Raw genomic sequence first — 24,245 nt, forward strand, 5'->3', positions numbered from 1 at the left:
ATCTATGGGCTGCCCAAAATCCACAAACAGGACGTGCCACTCAGGCCTATTGTATGTAGCACAGATTCACGTACAATTTGGCAAAGCACCTCAAGTGGATTTTGGCTCCTCTAGTGGGTAACTCAGACCACCATGTGGAGAACACACAAGATTTTGTGAACAAGATCAAGGACCTTCAGCTGGAGGCAGATGAAACTATGGTGTCATTTGATGAGACATCATTTTTCGCCTGCATCCCCACTGCTGAGGCCGTCTCAGCTCTGAGGCAGAGACTGCTGGAGGATGCATCTCTACTTGAAAGGACTAAACTCACACCAGACCACATCTGCCAACTCTTGGAGATCTGTCTTAACACCACATATTTCCTGTTTAGGGGGAATTACTATAGGCAGATCCATGGTTGTGCGACGGGGTCTCCGGTATCCCCCATTGTGGCCAATCTGTACATGGAGCGAGTGGAGAAGAGAGCCTTGGCGTCATTCACGGGCATCTTTCACAGTCACTGATTCAGATATGTCGATGAGACATGGGTTAAAATCAAGCAACAGGAAGTTGAGGACTTTACAGAGCACATCAACTTGGTGGACTGCAATATCAATTTCACACGTGAGGACACCAGAAACAGCCATTTAGCCTTCTTGGACTGTGATGTTATGATTGGAGAGAACAGGCAGCTCCAGACAGGGGTTTACAGAAAACCCACTCTCACTGACCAATATCTGCTCTTTGGCTCAAACCACCCCCTTGAACACAAGCTCGGGGTGATCAGGACTCTTCAACACATAGCCCTACAGGTGCCCACAATTACAGAGGGAAGGGCTAAAGAACAACAACTTGTCCGGAAAGCCCTCACAATATGTGGGTACCCACGATGGTCCCTGGTTAAAGTGCATAAGTCCCAAAGAACAAAGAGACCAGACAGACAGGAGACGGAGACAAGAAGAGGAGTCTCTCTTCCTTATTTAGCAGGATTAGGGGAAAAACTACAGAAGATCTTCAGACAGCACAAAATCCCAGTTTACTTTAAACCTGTTAACACCTTGAGACAGAAATTAGTTCAGAACAGGAAGGACAGGAAACCTAGTTACAAACAGAGCAATGTAGTGTATTCGATTAGATGTCAGGACAACTGTAATGAACACTACATAGGTGAAATGAAGCAGTCACTACACAAAAAGCTATACCAGCACCGCAGAGAAGGCGCCAGTGGACCTCAGTCTGCAGTTCATCTCCACCTTAAAGACACTAACCACACGTTTGAGGACAAGGAAGTTAAATCTTAGCCAGAGAGAAGAAATGGTTTTGAGAGAGGAGTGAAGGAGGCATTGTATGTGAAACAGTTGAAACCCAGCCTTAACCGGGGGGGTCTGAGACACGCATTGTCCCCTGTTTACAATGGGGTACTCAGGTCAAAGCAGTTTCAGTCTTTCGTTCATGGTCATGAGTCATTCACGTCATCAGAAGACTTGTCAGGAGAGCTGTCAGGAGAGGCGTCAGTCCCATTGTTAGGAGGGACAGTTAACCTGTCATTAGGAGGGTGCTAACTAGAGCACAATAGGTGCTAAGTAAAGCTATTGTTTAGTCACTAGCCAATAGCAGTCTGCCTCTTGGTAGGAGGGGTCTGGTTAGGTTTAAAACTCCAGCTTTTGTGGCTTCTGTTTATTCTTCTCTACAAGAGTCAAGACAGAAGTCAGACTACCAGAGCAAGAATTTTAGCTGAGGAAGCTTCTGCGATTTGAAGCGAAACATCCTCGCATCAAGCAACTCAGTCCATTCGAAGATTCAAGCTTCTCTACTATGGAAACCACCTGGACAACTGAGAGCCTACACAGAAACAGTACCACACTGTTTGTTTTTCTGACTGATTGATAAAATAAAGTCCAAGACATATTACTGTCTGCAGATACAGTGCATCCAGAAAGTTTTCACAGTGCTGCACTTTTTCCATTTTTTTATGTTACAGCCTTATTTCAAAATGGATGAAATTCATTTTTTCCTCAAACCTCTACACACAATACCCCATAATGACAATGTGAAAAAGTTTTCATGAGGTTTTTGCAAATTTACTGAAAATAAAAAAAACTAAGAAATGAAAAGAAACCATTTTTTCCATATCATCCAAAATTTTCTGATTCGGGGTTGTTATAAGCTGTGTTATCTTTATTCGTTATTTTAAAGGTCATATAAGTTTTGTGGCTCCAGAAGAACAGGTTTAAAATGGCTCATTTGACAGTAATGGTTGCAGACTCCTGACCCAGGCGGACAAGCTTCTTCCAGAGGCAAGAGTATGCTGGGTTGCATCAAAGCTTCCAGTAAGTCGATCGTATCTTACTGTTCCAAAATGATATAATGTATCGTTGATGATTTAGAAGACAACTAGTTAATATTAAAAAATCTCAAATTCAGGGACTTACTGGATTTGATCAACAGAATTAAGGGAGTCTGATATCTTATTTTAGATATAAGATGGTGGCATTATGGGCAAGGAACAGGAATCCAAAATGTGAATGTGACTTAAGAAGAAAGAATGCCACAGTGTGCCACCAAAACAATGTTCTACAAAACCACTGACCTCTGCTGTCCCTCTGATTACATCAGCTATTTGCCCATGTGAAGGTTCTGACTCCATTTAAGTTTTTCTTTGTCCTGGCTTGTTTTAGCTTTTTGAAATTTTCTACCCATCTTCATTCATGCAGATAGTGATAACACGTTCTCCATTTATTCACCCAGCATAGACGTTGTATGTGTAGCATGTATTTGTATTTTCTCTACATGGTGGCCAGATCTTCTTTTTCGCACATATGCCGTGTACAGTACACAGTAGGAGGAAACATATTGTAGTAGTATTATAAAAACAAATAAACACGCTGATCATCTGGTGTTAGCTTCACAAGACCGTTGTCGTATTGAACACATCTTACTACATTGTTTATGACAGTAACTCCTCCACTGAGGATGCCCAAAAGAAGAGAGGATTTGTATGAGGGGTTTGTGGAAGATACCTACCAGAGATTTTTATGTTAAAGTTTCATGTTGCAGTCGGATATCTGTATAAAGTCAGAGAGTCTGTAGGCGGAGTGAACATGTGTGTGGCACAGAGGTTTGTTAATCACTCAGCGGCAAGTATTTCCACAGTTATTGCATCACTCTCCTTTACTCTGGAACACACAGAAAACAAATGGGTGTGCAGGTTAGCAGTCAGGGGTGTGGACAAGTTGAATACCTGCAAAACAAGCTCACCTGTCTTACAACACACACACCTCCAGGCAGCCAATGAAAAGAGCCGGCTGTGATCTGAGTAACAGTGGCGTAGGAGAATCCTTTCTCAGCATGGACATGAAAGTTCACTCAGCCACAGCTCCTTGAACAGGAAAACACGCTGGCATACAAAGAGAAAGGATTTATTGTCTGTGTTACCAGAAGTCATCTGGTGCCGTATGTGAACACTGAGCTGAAGTCAGTCACAGGTGGTATAAGTTTGCACTGTGGGCATGTTCCCTGTAACAACAGGCGTACACACCTGTGAATCATCAGCGCAACAGTGAAAGTTCATCCTGAAGCTTTATGTAATACGACAAAGAGGTGGTACATTATCACCCGTATTCCACAGGGTGTTGTTCTACCAAGATCACCCACAGTCCAAAAAAGTGCAAAAAACGGGATGAAACTGATTAATCTGGCTTGCCTTCTAACAGGCTGGTTTATGAAGTGCAGGCCTGACAACTGGCTGGCTTATAAAATGCAGACTTGGCAACCTGCCCGAAAACTAATGCAAGAGGCTGCGCCCTCGACCAGAAGTACACAAATGCTGCTTCAGCTTCAAATATTTACCCCACTGGAGCACAGTCAAACAAGTTTCAAGTTGTACTCAGTAGGAATACCCTGTTTAAAGATGTTCAAACATGATTGAAGCTGTTAAGACTACAAACACCCATAAGTTACCATGCACTAGCAACGATTTTGAAAATCAGGATGAAATTTTTGAACAGTTCGAAAATTTGGGGCCAAATACAAAACTGGTACTGATGATGGCCATAACTACTACATATACCAAGCTTGTTCAAGCTTGACAAAGATGGATCAAGACGTTTCTATAATGCGGGATGGAATATCGCTCTGTGGAATAGCCCTATAAGAAAGAATAACAGTGGGCTGAGAAGTAGCCCTGAGGTCCCCCGTATTTTACTGGGGAAAATTCAGACATAGTGTTGCTACGAAAAGCACATTTTGATCAACATGACAATTAAGACCTTAACCATGAAAGCGCTTAACCAGAAATACCAAAATAATTCTCATTTCTTCTCTCCAACAAGATAATGTGATCAGCTGCATTTATGCATGACTCGACTTAATAGTACTATATTAAAATGGAGTCTGCATCAATAACCAGGAACACATCGTTCAGCAGTTTTCACAACTGCAAGTTCCATGGAATGGTCACCCTAAATCCCAATAAAATAGGTTTAACATGATAATTCCATAATAATCATGCTGATTATTGATTGGAGACCAAGAATGTTTATTAACACGATAAATTAGAATGGGTCTCTTATTTGCCAGTATCCAACTCGATTTCTTAAGGACAGGTTTTACTACTGCATTTGTACAGCAAACATGAACGAGTACAGTGTTGAGTGATACATAACAGCATTCAATGGAGAAGGTCCCAGTAATAGCCAGAGTTCACCAACAAGCCAAGATAGATAACAGTGGATCAAACATATAAAAAAATATGTACTATGTTTAGCGTCTCCAACCACCTTTAACAATTCTGACACAACTGATCCTGAGTCACTGTTTGATGATCCTGAAGAATTTTTAGTATAGCAAATGAAGGCTGTCATTTTATTCCTAATTCCTCTGTCCTGTTATTTAAAAAAAATCTAATTTGTAGTTTTTGCCACAGCTTGAGCAAGAATCAAGTATATTGTAATTTTAAAAAACAGAATAATAAGCTGTGTTGGCAGCTGACAAGGCACACTTGTAATCAGCCAAACAGTCATGCCAGGTTACCTCTGGCTTTGCGCGACACCATCTGCAATCCAAACTGCTGCATTTGCACCTGAGATCTTGCACGTCTCCAGTCCACCAGGACATCTGCTTCTGCTCAGGGTGTCTTCTAATATCAGCAGGTGCCTTCAAGTGCATCAAGACTCGGGGTATTGAGTTCAGATCATCAGTAATGCTATCCACAGAACTAGCCTACTAAAAGTCTGACTTTTTAAATTTAATTGAATTTTTATTTACTTTTTATTTATGATTTGGCATTGTATGAGTTTGTTTAATTTAATAGATGATGCCATAAGCAACCAATGAAACTTGCAAAATGTTTAACAAGTGACATCTGTCAAACAATTCAGCCTGACCAGAAAAAGTAGGGTGTGGTTCTCCATGTTTTTGCATTCTGACCAACATTCTGAACATTCAGTTTATTTCAATTTATTTTTGTTTATATAGCACCAAATCACAACAAAGTTGCCTCAAGGCACTTCACACAAGTCAGGTCTGAACATCGCACCCAACTGGACTGGACAACCCACACCGACCACCTGTACAGGAAGGGACACAGCAGGCTGGACTTCCTGAGGAGGCTGCAATTGTTTAACATCTGCAGGAAACTCCTGTGGATGTTCTACCAGTCCATAGTACAGCGTCCTCTTTTACACCGTGGTGTGCTGGGGAGGCAGCACATCCAAGAAGAACACATCCAGGCTGGACAAACTGATCAGGCGGGCTGGCTCTGTGGTTGGCATGAAGCTGGACTCTCTGGTGAGGTTGGCAGAGAAGAGAACACTGGACAAACTGGTGGACATTATGGGCGATGCCAGTCACCCTCTGCACACTGTCATCAGCAACCAGAGGAGCTTCTTCAGCCACAGACTGCTTCTTCCCAAGTGCAGGACCAACAGACTGAAAAACTCCTTTGTCCCTCAGACCATCAGACTGGACAACTCCTCACTCAGGGGGAGGAGGACTAACAGGAAGACAAAGGACAGGAAGGAGAGGAACAGTAGGAGCCAGTAAACCAGTAGTGAGCAGAATTTCTGGTATTTATATTTGTATATTTATATTGCAAACTGTTTTTTACTTTCACTTTTGATACTCTGTGTGCTTCTTACCCAGTACAGCAGTCATACAAGTGTCTGCTTCAGTTTTTCCTGGAGGAAAAAAAAATGAACCTGTGCAGCGTGCATTTATTCCTCACTTCACCTGCTGCAGCATGTCCAGTCACAGAGCTGTTCCGTCACTTCTTCAAACATTTGTACAGTGAAACTGTGCCCAACTCCGAAAATCTTGATGCTGTGCATGTTTTTAGTACAACTTGTAATGGTATCCTGTTCGACCATTTCACATGATGACATGCATGTGGACCTGAAAAGTTAACGTGAGTAATGTTAAAGCTAAACGCTGATACGTTTTTCAGTGCGTGCTTTCAGAGTTGCCTGAACTGAAATCGGAAGCTGTTGTAGTGTTTCCTAGGATGTACACTGCACAGAGGATGGACTCTGAAAGCAGCCAGAGGGTCTCACTATGAAAACTGGCTCTGAGTACCTGGTTGTCACTGGGCTCCTCCCTGACTACATACGGCAGAAAGACCAAACATCTCATTGATACTGTACGGACTGAATTTAAAAACAGGACAGTTTCCTATCTCTGGCTGACTCTCTGGCTGACCTTAAAACACTTAGATGCATGACATTGACCTGGAGTAGCATTTCAGTGTAAAGTTCTCCTCCTGTGGGCGGTGCCACTAAAGTTACACAAGAAGAAGAATGCCTTTATTTCCATTGTACTTTAACAAGTAAGAGGTAAGTCCTCTACTGGCCCTGAGAGCTGGTGTTGGTCCCTGGACACAAGAAGGTGAAGCTTAGGAAAGTCTGTGATTCCCCCGGGATGGGATGCCAGTCCATTGTCGGTTACTTCCCCAGTCAAGACTAGTACCCATTTACATCTGAGTCAACTGAAACAATACAGATGAAGTGTCTTCTCCAAGGACACAGACAGGTAGTGCGAAGCACAAACCTGCAACCCAGGTCAAGATGAAGTATTCTAGTGGTAAAACTTTATAAAATCTAGCTATAAAGGTTGTGTGATCTTAAAAATTTAAATAAATACATTTAAAAATAACTGTCTTACTGCTTATCTAAACTACTAAGTGAAAAGATCAGCTTTCTTCTTCATTGTTATTGTGATTTAAAACATTGGCATTATTCACCAAAAATGTAAGATCATGCAGATGCTCAGTATAGAGCTCAAGATAATAAAAACAAAAGAAAAGACCTTTTTAATGTAGAACCCTTCCAGAGAGGTTCTACAGCTTTTTACATCTACGTACTTATTTGCCTGTGAAGTGAGCTGGTACCACTTGTTACAGAACACTACAGAACTGCCCTGTGTCCTGACTGGCAGCCATCCTGGTGTAACAGGGGATGGCTAGATGAAGATATCCAGGGGGGAAGATATACTGTTACACCAGCACACCACTGGTTTCTACCTGTAGGCCCCATCTGTCTGTTGCCACCAGGTGATACGTAGGTGTCCCCTTGGCCTTTTTCAGTCGATAAGGTCCTCAAAACAAAGGCACTGACATGTTTGATCGTGCTCAAGGACATACACCGCATGGTGTCATAGCTCACAGTCCAAATGACCAGAGGAATGTCACCTCTGGGACTGTCGTCAATCTCAGAGGGAAACTGGAAGTAAAAAGTCTCCTTCACAAAGATCCTACTCACTGCAGTCAAAGCATAAAAAGAGTGATACCATTGGAAGGATCCAGTCAACCAAAGCAATTGTGCATCCCTGGAGAGACGAGACCAAAACTGTATCCACCTGCTGAGTTCAAGCCATTCCCAGGTCAGAGAGAACTGCCACTGCAATATGGAGCTTCCTAGACTCCCTCAGCAGCAGTGGAAGATGGTTCTCCTTAAGTTGTAGGAGCTAGAACAAATTTGGAGTTGGATGCTCACTGCTGCACCAGTCACCACTCTCTGGAGAAAAGACCCTCAGTGATCACTGGTAGTTTCTTATCTTCCAGCATTGAGGATCCTGACGGTTCCTGGAAGGCACGAGCAGATTTACTCCCATGTAGTACAGAAACAAGATCTTCTTTTCTGGTATCAGGCCCTGCAAAGAGTTTATGGTGGCTGGAGTGCCAGTGCTACCACCAACTCCCAAAAGGAGTTAACTGGGGGTTAGAAGACCACCTCCAGTCTGGGCTGAAATTCCAGCCCAGACTGGAATGTCTTGCCCAGGACATTTGTACTGTGCTGTGACATTTCAGTTCTCCTGGATGAAGATTGTATTTTGTACAGCCATGTGGTTTAAAACTGTAAACAGTCATTTCAAAGCTCAAGTCTCCTTATCTGTCTCCTTGCCATGTTTATATACTGGGTAGGTTCAGTCATACTAGCAGATACCGTCCTGTCAGCTTTTTCTCAGGTTGTACGCAGCCTGAGGGCAAGTAGTACCTGAGAGACTGAACTCATGGCAAAGCAAACTTCACTTCTGGTTTTTTTCCCCACAAATCCCCAACAGGCAGCAGAGAGACTGAGGAAACACAGCCAATGTGCTCAAAAGTGCACTGGCTAAGCAAGGTATTAAAATCTGTTTGTGTCTCTGTAGACAACGGAAACATAACGGCTGCACAGATTTTCAAGCGAACTTGGTGTGAATATTACTTGGGCAGATATCTCAAGTTGACTCATTTTTTTGAATAGGGTCAGAAAAAATTTAGGGTCAAGGTCAACAAAAACATGGTAAGAAATCAGCACTAGAGACAGGTCTGAGAGTGTGCGCTGGTGCCACACTTTGCCACATCCACACACCAGAGCTGCCCGGGGCCTGGATGGAAACCACCCCGGCAGACAACCAGTCCATTCCCACATCTCTAACATAACCATCTATCTGCCACAGCCAGGTGACATGTGGACATCCCCTTGGCCTTCTCCAGCTGCTGGGGTCCTCAACACTCAGACACCTACCTGTCTGCTGGATCACGCACAGAGAAATGCACCACATGACCAAAATGTCCTAGCTGACGCTCCCTCACAATGCAAGTGATGCTCCTCATCCTGGTCTCTCTCAGTAACCGCTCGTTTGATACAAAGTCATTCCAGTGGTACCCAAGGATCCTTCAAAAAAACGTTAGTACCAAAGACATCCATTTGTCACCTTAGGTCAGTTAGTGTCCAAGTCTAAAAAAAATACAGCAAGACAGGCAGCACCAGGACCCGAAAGAATTGGACCTTCATTTGCCTGCAAAGACATCAGCATCACCAAACATCTCTGTCCAGTAACCTCATGCCTCCATAAGATCTCAATCTCAAAGACAGAGGACCCAAAGACAGAGACAGAGCAAGACTTGTTAAGTGACTCAGGTTGAGCGACGCCGGCATGGGTTTGTTGCTCCATTCATTCGTTCATTCAGTATGGGAGAAGTTACACTTTAACTGTTGAACAGAATTACATGAAATTTGAGAGGATTCAAGTTTTTCGGTGAAGCAGTTTGTTGGTGTGTTTTTCAGAGGTTTAATGCCCTCGACGAGCTCCTGTCAGGATCACAGCAGACAGCAGCTGAAGTAAACCACAAGCTGAAATGTTAAAAAGCTGCACAGCGCGTCACATTCAGTGTCTCCTCACTCGTCACAAAGCAGGTCCCTGTCGGGGACTTGGACCACCGTGTTCACGTCTTCCGCTTATTTTGATGCACACTGTAAACTCACTTTTAGTAGCAATGCCTTCATTTTATTTTTTGGATTTATTTTGAGATATCCTATGAACTGTAATCTCAGTTGTGGCAGTTCTGCATTTATATGACATGTGACTGAAAAGTTGTGAGCCTAACCCAGAAAAAGTAGGACCTGGTTCTCCATCTTCTGCAGTCTGAGGCACCAACATTTCTCTTGAGAATGTGTGAAATTTTCCCTCATTGGGTGAAATGTTGCAGACACAGTATTACAGTGACGTGAGTCGGGGTGTGTCATATCGGCAAAATAGGCTAAGCTGGTGGGCGTGCTGTGAGTCAGTATCTCACAAAACAGGGAATGTTGTTTCCAAAGGAGATCCACGAGGACAAGTCTTATACTCCAGTTAAACGTTGGTTAGCCGAACTCAAGAAGGGCAGAACAAGTGTTAAAGATGCAGCAAGATCAGAAGACCCAGAACTGCTTCCTCGGCTGATATGATCCAGCAGATCCATGATATGGTCCTCAGTGATAGAAGAGTGAGTGTGTGTCACATCGTCAGGACTGTAGGCAGTTCCCAGAAGAGAGTTCATTTGGTTCTTCCAGAAGAACTGGATATGATGAAACTTTCACCACGATGGGTCCCAAAGCTTCTCACAGCTGATCAGAAACACACGAGGTTCCAGATGTTTCTGATAATGTCATGCAGTGATTCATGACCTTGGATGAGATCTGGTTCCATCATTTTGAACTGAAGTCCAAACAATAGTCAAAGCAATGGAAACATGGGTTCTCCTCCAATGAAGAAAGCCAAAGCTGTCTCATCTGCTGGAAAGGTCACAGCCTCTGTCTTCAGCATCATAATGGTGGACTTATCTCCAGAAGGGACAGTGGAGCCTATTTTGCTTCCCTTTGCCACAGTGGCAGGAGAAAATAAGGCAGAAGCGACGTGGAATGCTCCGACAAAGGTGTTCTGTTTCACCAGGACAAAGCTCCAGTCCGCACGTCCGTCATCACAATGGCTGCCAATCATGAATGTGGCTTCACATTTGTTCCACACTGATCTTATTCCCCTGATTTGGCTCCTTTGGACATCTGTTTCCAAACATGAAAAGGCATCTTGCTGGAACTCATTATATAGTTGTGGTTTCTTCTGAGACAGGCTCAAAATTTTTCAGTCACCCTTGTACCAACGCAAAGTAAGAGATTTCTTTAGGTTTTTTTTTCCCCTCAATTCCGTGTTTAGCTGATTTTTTAGAGCTTTCTAAGTCATATCTTTTCCGTGATGCCGCTACTGATACCGTGACTTTGTTCTCTTTAGTGCAGTATGTTATTCAGGGCTATCACAAGAGGAGGAGTACATCGCAGCCTTCCTCAGTCATTTCGGAACGTGAGTCAAAAGACCAAATCACCCACTGATTAATTTACAGACATATCTGATCAGAGGCGGCGGCTGTATTGTTTGTGTACCGCCATGAAGTCCTGGCTCAGTACCGCTGTTGTGCTTTTGTGTCCACTGCAGGGGGGTGGTGGAGTACGATGCCGAGGGGTTTACAAAAACTCACCCTTTTGCTGATGTGGAAAGATTCTGCTTCCTTTGCACGGTAGAAAGTCACAGAGCTTGACGTCCGTCACCGCACAGTGGAACTCTGGTGACAAACCGGTCTGGGGACCGACCTCCGCCTTCTGTCGGATCTTCAGTGTCTCACATGGTCTCGTCTTTACTCTTCATAGTGGACCTCCCGCTGTACTTCCCCAGAGACCAGCCTACCCTCAACCTTCCAGTCATCTACCACTTCACCAACAGCGGTCAGCTCTATTCGCAGGTGCAGAAGTCGTACCCTTACAGCCCGCGTTGGGATGGTAAATGAGATGGCCAAGAGAGCCAAGTGAGTGGAACCACTGCAGTCACGCAGACACAGTCGCAAATCAAACACGATTGCATTCTGTGTATTGCTGATTAGTGGTGGGCCAGATTATATAAACGTTAGAGAGCCGTGGTCACATTAGCTACACAGTACATTTTGCTGAAATAAATTTACTCTGGCCAGGATAACATTGGTCCCAGTCTAAATAGAGTAAAATACACTCTATTATAGAGTGAAATCAGTTCTACAGTCTTGTCAAATCAAGTGTTTCTACTCCAATAAGAGTTGATTTTACACTGTGATAGAGTATATTTAACTCTATTTGGACTGGGATCAAATGTTATCCCAACAAAGTAAATGTTACTCTGCAAATTTATTGTGTACCAAGCGACAGCCAGCGACAGAGGAAAAGTGATGACTTGGTATCCGTTTTCAGTCCAGAGTGGGTGTTTTGGCCGCCAGTTGGGCGTGGCCAAAATAGAAGTCTAACTTCAGCGTAACTTCAGTCAGTTGTTCGCTCGAGCAAAATAGTCCAAGATGGCAGAAAGTGCACTGACACAGCTTATTTCTATATTAATCTAATGTTTCTCACGTTTTATAAAAGCTAGCAAGAAATAAACACTTTGAAATCTAAGAACACTGTTTTTGTAACCACATAACACATCTGAAGTGATTTACAAGACATCTTACTTAGATGTAGCGGGAACGTCCATCAAGCCACAAAGCCAGCCTCTTGTCACTGTCGCTTGTAGCTAATGTGACCGCGGCTTTAGCTTTGGTTACACCTAATCTGCTAACTAGAAAGTTAATGGTGAGAACACTGAACAGATGAAATTCTAAACCATTTAGCCCAGTGTTTCCTTGTCCATCCGTCTCCTCGAGGTGATGCTTGGTGCCTTCTCGCGATGCGTTGATTTTATGATGCGTTGATGAGTGGATTATTATATTCGCTCCAGCAGGAACACACGTATAGATTTAGGTTTTACAAACATTTTTTGACTGTTAAACTTTATTTTTTTAAAATGTGAGCTGACATGAAGTTGGCGGAGGTTAATTCAACAGAATGGTGTGCAGCAGGTTTCTGTCAGATTCGTCGTGACAAGCTGTTAATTTTATCAGCATTCTGTTGTGTAAAAGCTCCCATTCAAGTTTTTTCAGTGATGTCTGATGTGTGATGTCAAATATCACAGATTAAGTCCTTATTGTTTGAACGGTTCCACGCCGGCCGTTTGTTGACATTCACAGGTTTGGCACCTCCCTCAGTACACACGACTTGGAATGACCCACACTGGAGTAAATGTATAGGCGTCGACTGTGACCTGAACGCTGTTAGCTCTTTGCACGGAAAAGTTATTAATAATGTCTGCGAATATGTAAGATTTCAGTTTGGGCAGCTGGAAAACCCACGATAGAAGGTCAGTATATTAGTCCATCAATTTGGACCTAATCGGTACCACTTAAAGGGGCTAAACCACACTTACAGTCCAGCCTCAGTGTACCATGGTCTTCAAAAAAATCTATGATCACCATCCCAGGGTGGTAGCTGTAGCCAGCTAGGGGTCAGTGAAAAATTACACAGAGGTCAAAAATTAAAAGCTGGTCCAGTCATATTGAAAACTATATCACATTATTAGTCTGATCACAACGATTCCAAAAAAGTATAGCTTGGACTATCTGTGACTGAATGTTCTGGAGTTATGGGGTAAAAACAGCTAAAATGGTGACAAAGGTCAGTTTCAGTTTGTACAGGGGTCAAAAGTTTAAGTTGCTCCAGTGTCAGTAAAAAAAAAAAAAAAAAAAATGCAAATTATTGGTTGAAATAAAAGGATTAATAAATAGAATAGTTTTGTCCATGTTGAATGTTTGGTCTCATAAGGTTGACGTCCATTGGATTCTGTGACATGTGACATAAGTTTGAATCACTTTTATCAAAATTGGAGCAACTTTAACTTAACTCATAAGTTAAAGTTAACTCCATAACTCCACAGAATTCAGTCACAGATGGTCCAAACTATACCTTGTGATCAGACAAATAATGCAATATATTTCTCAATATGACTGGAGCATTTTTAGTTTTTGACCTCTGTGTAATTCTTCATTGACCCCTACCTGGCTCCAGCTGCCACCCTGGGATGGCTGCCATACATTTTTATGTCGGCCCTGGTACACTGAGGCTGGATTCTAAGTGTCGTTTCATCCCCTTAAGTGGTACCAAGAACCTGCTTGGCCCGTGGACTATATGTGCTGGTTATCTGAACGCTGGGCTTTGGGTTTTGTTTTTTGTTTTTGTCTGTATCTAGTTGTGTGTCTTCTTTTTCACTCGAGCTTCAACCGAAGCAGAGAAATACACAATTTTAGCATTTTATCAGGGTTTTGATACACTGAAGCAGTGAGAGTCTCAGATGCTTTGAAGCAGCTGATTCATTGTCATATTTCTGTGTTTGATTCCTGTCACCCCCCCACCCCCCAGGGCGTACTTCAAGAGCTTCATTCCTCAATTCCAAGAGGGAGCCTTCACCAACGGGAAGCTCTAGGACCCTCCACGTTAACAACACACCTGGACAGCTGCCCAGGGAGAGAGAGTGTGTGTGTGGTGTGTGTTGTGTGTGTGTGTGTGTGTGTGTGGTGTGTGTGTGGTTGTGTGTGTGTGTGTGTGTGTTGGTGTTGTGTTGTGTGTGTGTGTGTGTGTGTGTGTGTGTGATGTGTGAAATGATGCACAAACTGACACACCTCTGTGACGGCTGCTGTATGTAACAGTTGCAGACTCTGAGCTCCGTGTTGTGTGACTTTGACGGGGTTTTTTTTTTTTTCAGTGCATTTACTTGTTATTTTAGTGGCCGTGTAAGAAGCCCGACGTGGTGCTGCAGAGGGTCACAGACGCTGTGACGTACAACGGAGACACCCAGAAAATCTTTAAATGAACACACGTCATGAATACTGACTGACAGTTCTGTCATCCGGCGTGAGGTTTGGGTCGAGTCTCCTCCACACTGTTGTTTCCCACCCCACAAATGACAGTGTTACACTTTCATTTGTGACAAATGTGTTTGGAGTATTTTGGCCATTGTTTCAGGGAGGTGACTTGAAGAATTTGTAATATTTTTTGAATTCATATAAGTAAATTTCACAAAAATAGTGATAAATTTTCAAGAATCAAATTAAAATATTTCAATTCATCATCATTATTATTATTATTATTATTATTGTTGTTGTTGTCGTCGTCTCTGACTGACAGTAGTGGCACATCAAACACAACAAACAAACAAACATGAATAAAATTTTAATACTTTCACATTTGAGAAACTGACAGTTCTCTGCTAAAATCTCCTAACTGTGGGTTTGATGGAGTTTTATTCTCCGTTATTATGACGGTAAAAGACCAGCTTTGAAAATTCCAAATCTTTGTTTTTTAAAGGTCCAGAATTTTCCCTTTTTTTTTTTTTTTAAATAAAGAACATTGTATATGAAAGAAAAATCCGATGTTTTCTAAAGCGTGACAGCATCATTACCTTGTAGCTCGCTGCTCTCTGCTTGATCCCACGAAAAACAGCAAAGGAGATAATAACCAGAGACTAATGACTTGTCCAACTCGATGTTCTTGCAAAACAAGTTCACCTCAAAGACTTCAGTTTTAAAGGTTAATGGGTCATCAGACGAGATACTTTACGCTCACGCTGAACATTCCGGAGCCAGTTATTTTACCTTTTTGTTGTTTTTGCAGCATGTTTGTGTGATGATTGTTTTTGTTGCATGTCTTAAATTTTGCACAGCACTGTGTGTTTCTCAGAAGTGACAAATCATTCTTATATTTTGAGATTCTCCGTCTTCTTTGTCACAATGGCTCTGATACTCTGCTCCAGCATTCTCAGATTTTCTTGTGTTGCTGGATGTTGTGGTTTTGTCTGCACAGTGTGCCGGTCTTTTTGACATGAACCTCAAACCGAGCAGCCTGTCTGTTGTGAACCCGCGGTCACGGCAGCCGGACCAGCAGAGCCTGGCCGCGGTCTCCATCCACACGTGTGCAGTCAGCACACATTTGTTATGTAACCAACAAACTGCGTGCACGCCATGAAGGCCTGGAAGGACACAGCCGAGCACATTCCTTTTGTTTTTATGGAGATCTTCTCACTTGGAATCACCGGAATGCCGCATGGATTGAGTTTGATCTTTTTATTGTCATTTGTATCGGAGGATTCTCCGTAAACCTGCAACCTCTCACAAAAAGTGTCATGGTTTGATTCCTGGTCTGTACTGCTGTTGAGTTATATGAATCTGTTTATTATGTTCATTCTTTCCCATCTTTCATTAAAGACAATAGTTGGAAAACTTCAGTAAAGCTGAACCTGTTCGTTGTCACAGTGTCAGAGTCACTCCTGTGTCTTCAATAAAGAATTTAAAGTCTGTTCATAAATAAATAAAAATTAATCATTTATGTAAAATCAGAATGTTTAATTAAGTTATTAAATAATTTAAAATTGCTTCTGTATGTTTAAAAAAATTAAACAGATAAAAAATATACATGACAGTTATTCTCACAGTTTGACAAATTTATGGTAAATAATCAGTTTTACAGTCCATTTTTACCCTGGTTCCCAACCTGTGGTCCGAAACCTCCTTATGGGCTCCTGAGATTTTGGCTGCTCTAAAGTTGCCAAAATTAGAAGAGAACAGTGTTGCATAAAGACAGAATAACTCACTAGACAAACAAATAATAAAAAAAAAAAACTTTGTTTTTCCTTTAAAGAAACCAAATTAAAGTTACATGTATTCATTTTTGCCAAAAAAAAAAAAAAAAAAACCTGGAGTGCGAGCGGGATGAGGGGTCCACAGCCTAACTTAGGGAAACATGTTGGGAACCACTGAGTTAGGGGCTGGAAAAAATGAACATTTTTGGATGTCTGAATGTTTTGTACTTCATTCACATCACTCATGAGGAAGTACAAGCAGCATGTACTGTGTGATAGCTCTGTCTCAGAAGACTAATGAGGGAAGCCACCAACAGTCTGGAGGTGTCTCGTGTATGTGATTGGAGAAACATTTGTCTGTTGCCTCACCAGTTAAAGAAGATTTAATAGAAGAAGACAGATCGTTTCTCGGCTTAAGTCTCCCGTTCATTTGTCTTCTGGCAAACCGTCTGTAAACCTGCATCTTTTTAAGAAACTCTGTCTCAGTTCCTCTCCGTGTAACTGATGAGGTCACAAATACATGAAAGTTGCACGTTGCAGTTTCTTTAATCACTGGAGTTAGAGCTCCTTCAGAGTTGTCATGGGTGTCTTGTGGCTTCCCTCACTAGTCTCCTTACACACAGTTTTTAGCCCCGCCTACTCCAGATGGCTTTAACACACTGTTTCTTCATGATTGATGGAAATGAAGTCCAAGACACACTGAGGGACTTGCAAATGTTTACGTATTCATCCCCCAGATTATCTTTAAACACACACACACAACAACAATAATCCATATAATAAAAGGGGCGTGGCCTCTGTGTGTTTGTGTATCTGGAGCATCAATTGAAATCCAAAAAGAGCCAACTTTTTCTTCCATTGGCATACTTATGTATTTTCTTCACGAAGATTCAAGTTGTGAAAATAGCAAGGTGATCAGACCAATACGTACTTCCACAATAAGAGCATGTACTTCAAAATAAAAATCCTGTGAGGTTGCTGCAGACCTGACAGAATTCATCAGTCTGTCCGTCCTCTAACATCCCAGACAGCAGATTCAACTCCGGACACTTTCTGTTTGCACATGACCCCAAACCCAGAATTAACATGTTCACAGTCCAGACAAAAAAAAACAAACAGCATAATTGTGTCTCAACAGTGTCTCACACAGGCCAGAAACACTGTCTCATTGTAAATATAAAACTTCAGTTATTTGTAATTTCTTTAAATGCAATATTGTTCTGGTTAAGCAGCTTCAGAAAAGCTTATTGATGACAAAAATTAATTTTATAAAATTGAACACAACTGAAAACAGATTAAACATTCAATAAAGACTTTCATAAAAGCCAAGAAATTTTTCTCTATCAATACTTAAAAATGTAGCATAACTATAAACAGATTTTCCCCAAACATCAGCTGTCCTCCGTATAGAGCACAAATGGACCACATCGAGAAACCGCGTTATCCTAATTGTTATTTATGCTTCAATGTAAATTCTTTAACCCCTTAACGCCCGAATTTATATAGCTGTATATAAAAAAATGTTTTGTGTGTGTTTTTGCCTTTAAGTAGATGGTAAATAATGTTGAGATTATTAATTTCGCTTTTGCACAAAAACTAGATAGTAATATTGGGTATTCTGGTAATGACTGGTAATGCTATAGACTTAGACTGCTGGGGGGTTCCCATGATGCACTGTTTCTTTCTCTTTTTGCTCTGTATGCACCACTCTGCATTTAATCATTAGTGATCGATCTCTGCTCCCTTCCACAGCATGTCTTTTTCCTGGTTCTCTCCCTCAGCCCCAACCAGTCCCAGCAGAAGACTGCCCCTCCCTGAGCCTGGTTCTGCTGGAGGTTTCTTCCTGTTAAAAGGGAGTTTTTCCTTCCCACTGTAGCCAAGTGCTTGCTCACAGGGGGTCATTTTGACCATTGGGGTTTTACATAATTATTGTATGGCCTTGCCTTACAATATAAAGCGCCTTGGGGCAACTGTTTGTTGTGATTTGGTGCTATATAAAAAAATTGATTGATTGATTGACTTTATGTTATAATGTTATAATAATAATGATGGTATGTTGCAAATTTGCGACAACGGGCATACAGGTCAATTTGGTAAGTTGCATATTTGAGTCAGAGATTGTAGCATATATGCGACGATGGGCGTTAAGGGGTTAAAATATGCCAATAACTGTCTCACACACAGTTTATGTCCGTGTTTTTTATTTATGTTATGAAATCTTTTTGTTGTTGAATAACTGGACATTTTATTAATATCCAGTTTAGTATATAACATGGGATATTTTGCATTTGTTTCTGAACATATTTTAATTTCTGCACTTAAAATCCAGTAGTGCCAATAATACTGACCAGGACTGTAAGTAAAACACATTTATTGGTTAAAAAAACCTTTAATATTAGCAGGTTGTGTGATTTTGTAATAATGATTTGAGGAAATGGGAGTGTTTGTCGCTCCCACAGATGTGCTTGTGTTTTTCAAGACAAGCGCTGAGCTGCAGTCCAGTGAGGCGCACACGCGTGCACGTGTGCCCACAGAAGGGTGTGCGTGAGCCAGGGAGGGAACGTGCGCCTGCTTGTTTTCATCATTAAAAATGAGGGTCACGGTTCGGGGTCCTTTCTGGCCCCCGGCGCGGCCCTCTGCTATATTTATTGTTGGTAATGCAGCAACTGTCAGCTCTAATAAAGAACTATAGGCTGAATGTATCTGGGGCATTTAATAGCATCAAGTCTCTTAATAAAATAATTAAAAAGCAAGATTCTTTTTGTCTTTTTCCCTGCACCGCTCCATTTTCTTCCTGTAACCTTTCCTGACCTCTTTTTTGTTTGTTTTTGTCAGCTGCTGGAGGAGCAGCACGTATTTCGTTGAGCTCGGGGCGATTTTAAAGGAGGGGATGAGCTACGTGATGGTCGGCATCTTTAACGAGCAACATAAAAGAATAGTTTCCTTTGGCAGTCAGTTCTGAACATCACAGATTTATAATGAAACAGGCAGAAGTCTGTGCATTCAAGGAAAGTGTTTTTATTCATGAAAATGCTGCCAGTCCAGTCTCAGTGTACCGAGACCTACACAAAAAAATGTGTCAGATACCGTTTTTAAAGTTTAACCCAGAAGTCAAAATGTGAAAGTGTCAGGTCACGTTATTTGTCTGATTATGAATATTTCAAAAAGATGTAGTGTGTAAACGCTGGAGTTACAGAAAACTGAGAAAGGCTAATTTCAATTTGTTTGAGGTCAAAAATGAAAGTTGCTTGAAATTTTGTTAAACAGCAACGCAAAAAATATTGGTTGAGCTAATCTGATTTTTTTAAAGAAATTGTTTTGACTATTTTGCATGTTTCTTTTAAGAGATAAGGGAAAACAATGACATACTGTATGTTGACACATAACATAAATAAGTATAACAGTGCAAACTAATACTTTTTCACTGAACCAATAATTTGTATCACTTTCCACAACAAAAAACACCTTTTTTTTTTTTGCCTTGTACAATCCAAAATTGACCTTTGTTCCTTTTTTGTTGTTGTTTTGTTTTTGTTTTTTTCCTATTTTGACCCCGTGGGGATTCTGAACTGAGTTTTGTGTCGATGTAAGTCGGCCCTGAGACAGACTGGCACTTTGTCCAGGATGAACTCCACCCCATGACACCAAGACACATACACATATTCAGGAAGTGAATGAGTGGGGCTTTGTTCCGTTTTGACCCCTGTGCCATCTTTAATTGACCTCTTGCTTGGCTATAGAGTGTTTCACCACATCCCATAATAACCCTGCACATACTTTTTGTTGCAGAATCGATAGAGGATAAAGAGAAATCGTCCAAATGAATCTGCAAAGATTATGTTTAAAAAAAACAGCTCGGGAGGCGACTTGTTTTGTGCCTCAGTGCAGCAACGGGTGCAAGAACAGAAGCTAATGTTCTGACGTCCAAAAAGCAAACAAAGTAACCCACAGGATGGAGGCAGACGAGGCACCTTGGATTCCCAAAAAACACTCAAGGATCTGATGCTGATAAGTACTTAAGTTGACATGAAATCAAACTACATGAAACACCTTTAACAAAAAAAATATTGTGTAAGATACTGAACGAGTGGGGGGGGGGGGGGTAATAACACCACAAGCAGGATTAAATGACTGAAGTTTGTCTGTACAATCACATTTCATCAGCAGAAAATTGTCTTTTTCTTGTCATTTGTTAATCCATGACATGTCCAGTGTCCGTCTCTGATATTTCAAGGACGTCTTTTGTTCGCCCACTTCTAGGGGGTGCTAAACAGGCAAGCTCTACTAGTGCTTCAGCACTAACTGTAACCGTGGACTCTTCAGACTCAGAAGTCAGTCCCTCTCAGTGTGAATCGAGGAATGTCCTCTCCTTTAAAATTAAAAGTCCTGCACGATGAAGCTCACAGCACCGGCCCGGGGACTACTGTGTGCACAGGGGAACTCACACTAGTCCTGGTTAGAGGTTAGGGTAAGGTTTACCCTAATCCTAAGGATTAGGGTAAACTTTAAAATCAGTTTGAGGTTGTAATATACACCATCAAATAATCTAAAGAGGTATGGACCAGTGGACCCTCCCTGTGCACAGGGCATTATGGGAAGTTGCAAAATTGACGACAGCTGCCACTCTAGGAAGGTTCTCAAACATTTTTATTCAGGCCATGGTCTACTCAGGGGATGGATGTTCCAGGTGCCCACCCACATGAACCAACACCAGTTTGGTCCTGGGCACTGCCATGCAGTGGAAGGTCCCTAAACACAGCGTCTGTTGCCACCCTCCACAGGAAAGACTGAACAGGTTTTCTCCATCCCCTTCAGACAGGCAACAAGAGAACTCGGCTCAGGTGAGGGGTCGGGGTAGGGTTAGCACCGGGCCCAGTTCACCCCTGAGGGTGAGTTCTCTTGTATTCCTTTATAACACACGCTACCCACCGATGGAAGGCCGCCGCAGAATTAGTCTCACAAAGAGCAGAAACAAAAATTCTACTTGTTTTAGCCTCAAGCTTGTCCAAGAAGACCCCAGAATCTGGAGCAGGTCAAAGAGATGCCAATGTTTGACCCAGTTGTGATAAATAGGTGGTTATTTTGGAAAGTAGGGAAGGACCTGTTGTCTACCCTGGTGGTTGCCATCCCGAACCCAAAGCCACTCCATGCTGGATGCTTTCGGACCTGACCTGACTCATTTTGTCACCTTTGTGGGTTCCAAAAAACCTGTTTGGTCCCCGGACTGTAACTTTGACTGTCAATCAGGGGAAAGCGCACTGACTCCTGAACTTTAACTCTCCTTGATGTTGAATAAAGTTGACATAAGCCCTTTAAGTAACACGTAAACAATTCCCTCTGAAGTGACTTTGACTCTGTCAGTTCCGCGAAGTCGCGTGTCGTTAAACGTCCTCCCTTGACAGTGTGCGTCTAAACGCGGCTCACCTTTACACGCTTTTAAGCAACTTAACACGGATTTATGCAGTGTAATGATCCCGTGGAGGTGCTGTTCATGTTACCTTTTGAAGATGTTGAACCATAGTGCAGAGGTCTGCCAGCCCTTGGAGCTAAGACTCCAAATCCCCTAATCCAGCTGTTTGCAAGTGATCCCGACTGTGGTCAGGTGGAATAATTAAAGGCTGGTATAATTACCTTACAATCTGTTGATGGGTGATGATTAAAATGAGGAGGCTACTTTTTTAGGGTCTACGTATTCTAGCTGGCTTCATAGTAGATCGAAGCAGCAGAAATTTTTTGCCCTTCGAGGTGCAGCATTTGTTTTAACAAATTTGTTCTCTTCGCTACTTCTCTGGAAGTGAGAGGTTCATTTCCCCTGAACCTATCTGCTGGATGGACCGCTAACCGGCGTAAAGAAGAGCAGATGGAGGGCATGACCTCCATCTAACTGAACGCTGCCTGCTTTTGGATTGCGAGTCCTCGGCTGAAGGCAAAGATGAACATTAGCATTAGATTAACTGAAAGTGCACCAGTGACAGTGCGGTAAGCGACTAGCTGTGAGGCAGTAAGGACTTGCCAGCCGCGGGAAATGACAAGTGTGTAAAACAGGATCACTTAAATCTCAGTGACGACATCTTCAACAACCCGGCGTTGTTAGTGTTTTTGGCGTCAGTCACCCTGTTTCACCTCAGAAGTCAGGCTGCTCAGCGGAAAGTTTCCCAAAGTCGTGGGAGCGCGTCGGAGGCGCAGGGAGTGAACGTGGGGAGATAACAGGAGTTTATAGCAGTTATTGAAAAGCCTGAATCATCACCTCGTGCTTCTCAGACGCTGAGCAGCTGGACCACAAGGATGAGGTCATCGGAGGGAAAGGAGTAGCGCCCAAAAGGCTGATTGTGTCAGGGAGTGCGGCGAAGGCGGACAGCCTCCGTACACATTGCTGACTGTTTGTTCCCCATCACCGTGTACAAATCACCCCGTCCATCAGCCTCACCTCCCTCCCTCCGTCTCTCCCTCTGTCTTTTTTAGAAATCTTTATTTATTTAAACTTTTTGTCCGGGGACATTTTGACTTCACATCTTGCTTCAGAGAAAAGACAAAAAGAGCGAGACATGGAGCGGTGTGAACCTCCCGTGACTGTGAGGTTCTGTGTGTGTGTTTAGTCTCCAAGTCCAAATTCAGAGTGACATATGGGGACTTTTTTTTTTTTGGTCTTTTTCTGCTGTTCTTCATCACACGTGTGCTCAGAGGAAGGCGAGCGTTAGTTGGGGGGGCCATGCGGCGTAGGGTTGTTGATGCGAGCCATGTTGAGGATGATGGAGCTGAGGGGCTTAACTAATTTTGGAAAGAGAGCAGGAGGAGGAGAGCTGAGGGGGGATTTGGGGCCTTTTGTTACAGCCTGTTTGATCTGTGAATTCGGGAGGGGGGGAGCGCCCAGAGATGTCGTGAAAATGGGAGAATTACAGCTTGGGTCCCTCACTCCAGTGTTTTTTTTTTTTTTATCAAACTGAAGTAGCAACGAGCCTCTAATGGAGCCTCTGTCAAACCAGCAGACCCCCCCCCCCCCCCCCCCACACACACACACATTTCCCCCTCTCTCCCCCCCCTTACTTACAGATAATATGTAGATCTGGTTAAACCCTGATTGTTAATTGCTAATTACTGCTGGTACACGAGGAGCCAGGAGAGCGGAGCTAAGCTGATTAGATGAGTCTTCTCCCCGTGTTGTTGAGGCGTTCTGCATTGGCTTCTTTTCGATGGATGTTGACACGATAAAGGCTGACTTATTTATTTATTTATTTCGGTTTGCAGATGGGGGGGCTTCAATCACAGATTGTTGATTTAAACCCATCCTGCGGGTGGGATCGAGACTTTGGTTCCGTTTTAGGAGAAACCGTTTGGCTTTGGTTTAATACTGATTGTTGTCAAAGACTCAAATTTTAAAGTTTCTGCAGCACAAACATGTTTCAGGCCGTTGATCTTTAGTGAAGACGGTTTGACAGCGACTATCTCAAAACATCACTTATTTGAGAAACAAGGTGATTGGACCCGTGGACATGAAGATGGTAAATGCTACGGCAGCCAGACATGTGACCACAGTGACCCTGACCTTCAACCTCATGATTGACTGAACTTGACAGGGCACTTCTGGAATCCACTTAAGTGTTCTCCACATTTGGTCCAAATCAGGGAGAAAAATCTAATTAATTTTGCTAAAGGTCAAGGAATCATTTATGTGCAGTTCCTGGGTCAACCTTCACTGACGTATAAAGTTTGGTGGAAATCACCAAAAGGACCTGGGAGGAGTCAGCCAACAAACACACCAGCAGACACAACTTTGACCCCAAGGACTGACCTTTGATGGATCTGCCCTTGCTGGGCAATTCCAGAATCCACCTCCAAATATGTGCCACGTTTGGAGCAAAGCACAGTGACCTTTGACCCCAGTGACTGATCCTTGGCAGGTTTAACCTCTCCTGGCCAACAGGTGTGCCACATTTGGTGTAACTGGAAGTGAAAATGTAAACCTTTGACATTTGACCCAGATGATCTTTGGTAAAAACTTTGTTACCTGG

At 42.6% G+C, this 24,245-nt stretch overlaps 1 protein-coding gene across 1 annotated transcript in view; it reads left to right on the forward strand.

Annotated features, from left to right (window-relative positions):
• babam2 (BRISC and BRCA1 A complex member 2) overlaps nucleotides 1-16,004 on the forward strand; it is a 256,454-nt gene extending 240,450 nt beyond the window's left edge. Inside the window, 6 exon segments of the mRNA XM_034195366.1 lie at nucleotides 11,010-11,034; nucleotides 11,037-11,073; nucleotides 11,206-11,294; nucleotides 11,418-11,548; nucleotides 11,550-11,572; nucleotides 14,022-16,004. Of these exon segments, the coding sequence (XP_034051257.1) occupies nucleotides 11,010-11,034; nucleotides 11,037-11,073; nucleotides 11,206-11,294; nucleotides 11,418-11,548; nucleotides 11,550-11,572; nucleotides 14,022-14,085 (369 nt within the window). The 3' untranslated portion in view covers nucleotides 14,086-16,004.
• Nucleotides 16,005-24,245: the final 8,241 nt, after the last annotated feature.

The sequence above is a fragment of the Thalassophryne amazonica genome, chromosome 19 (genome assembly GCF_902500255.1).
Source record: "Thalassophryne amazonica chromosome 19, fThaAma1.1, whole genome shotgun sequence".
NCBI classification, from domain to species: Eukaryota; Metazoa; Chordata; class Actinopteri; order Batrachoidiformes; family Batrachoididae; genus Thalassophryne; species Thalassophryne amazonica.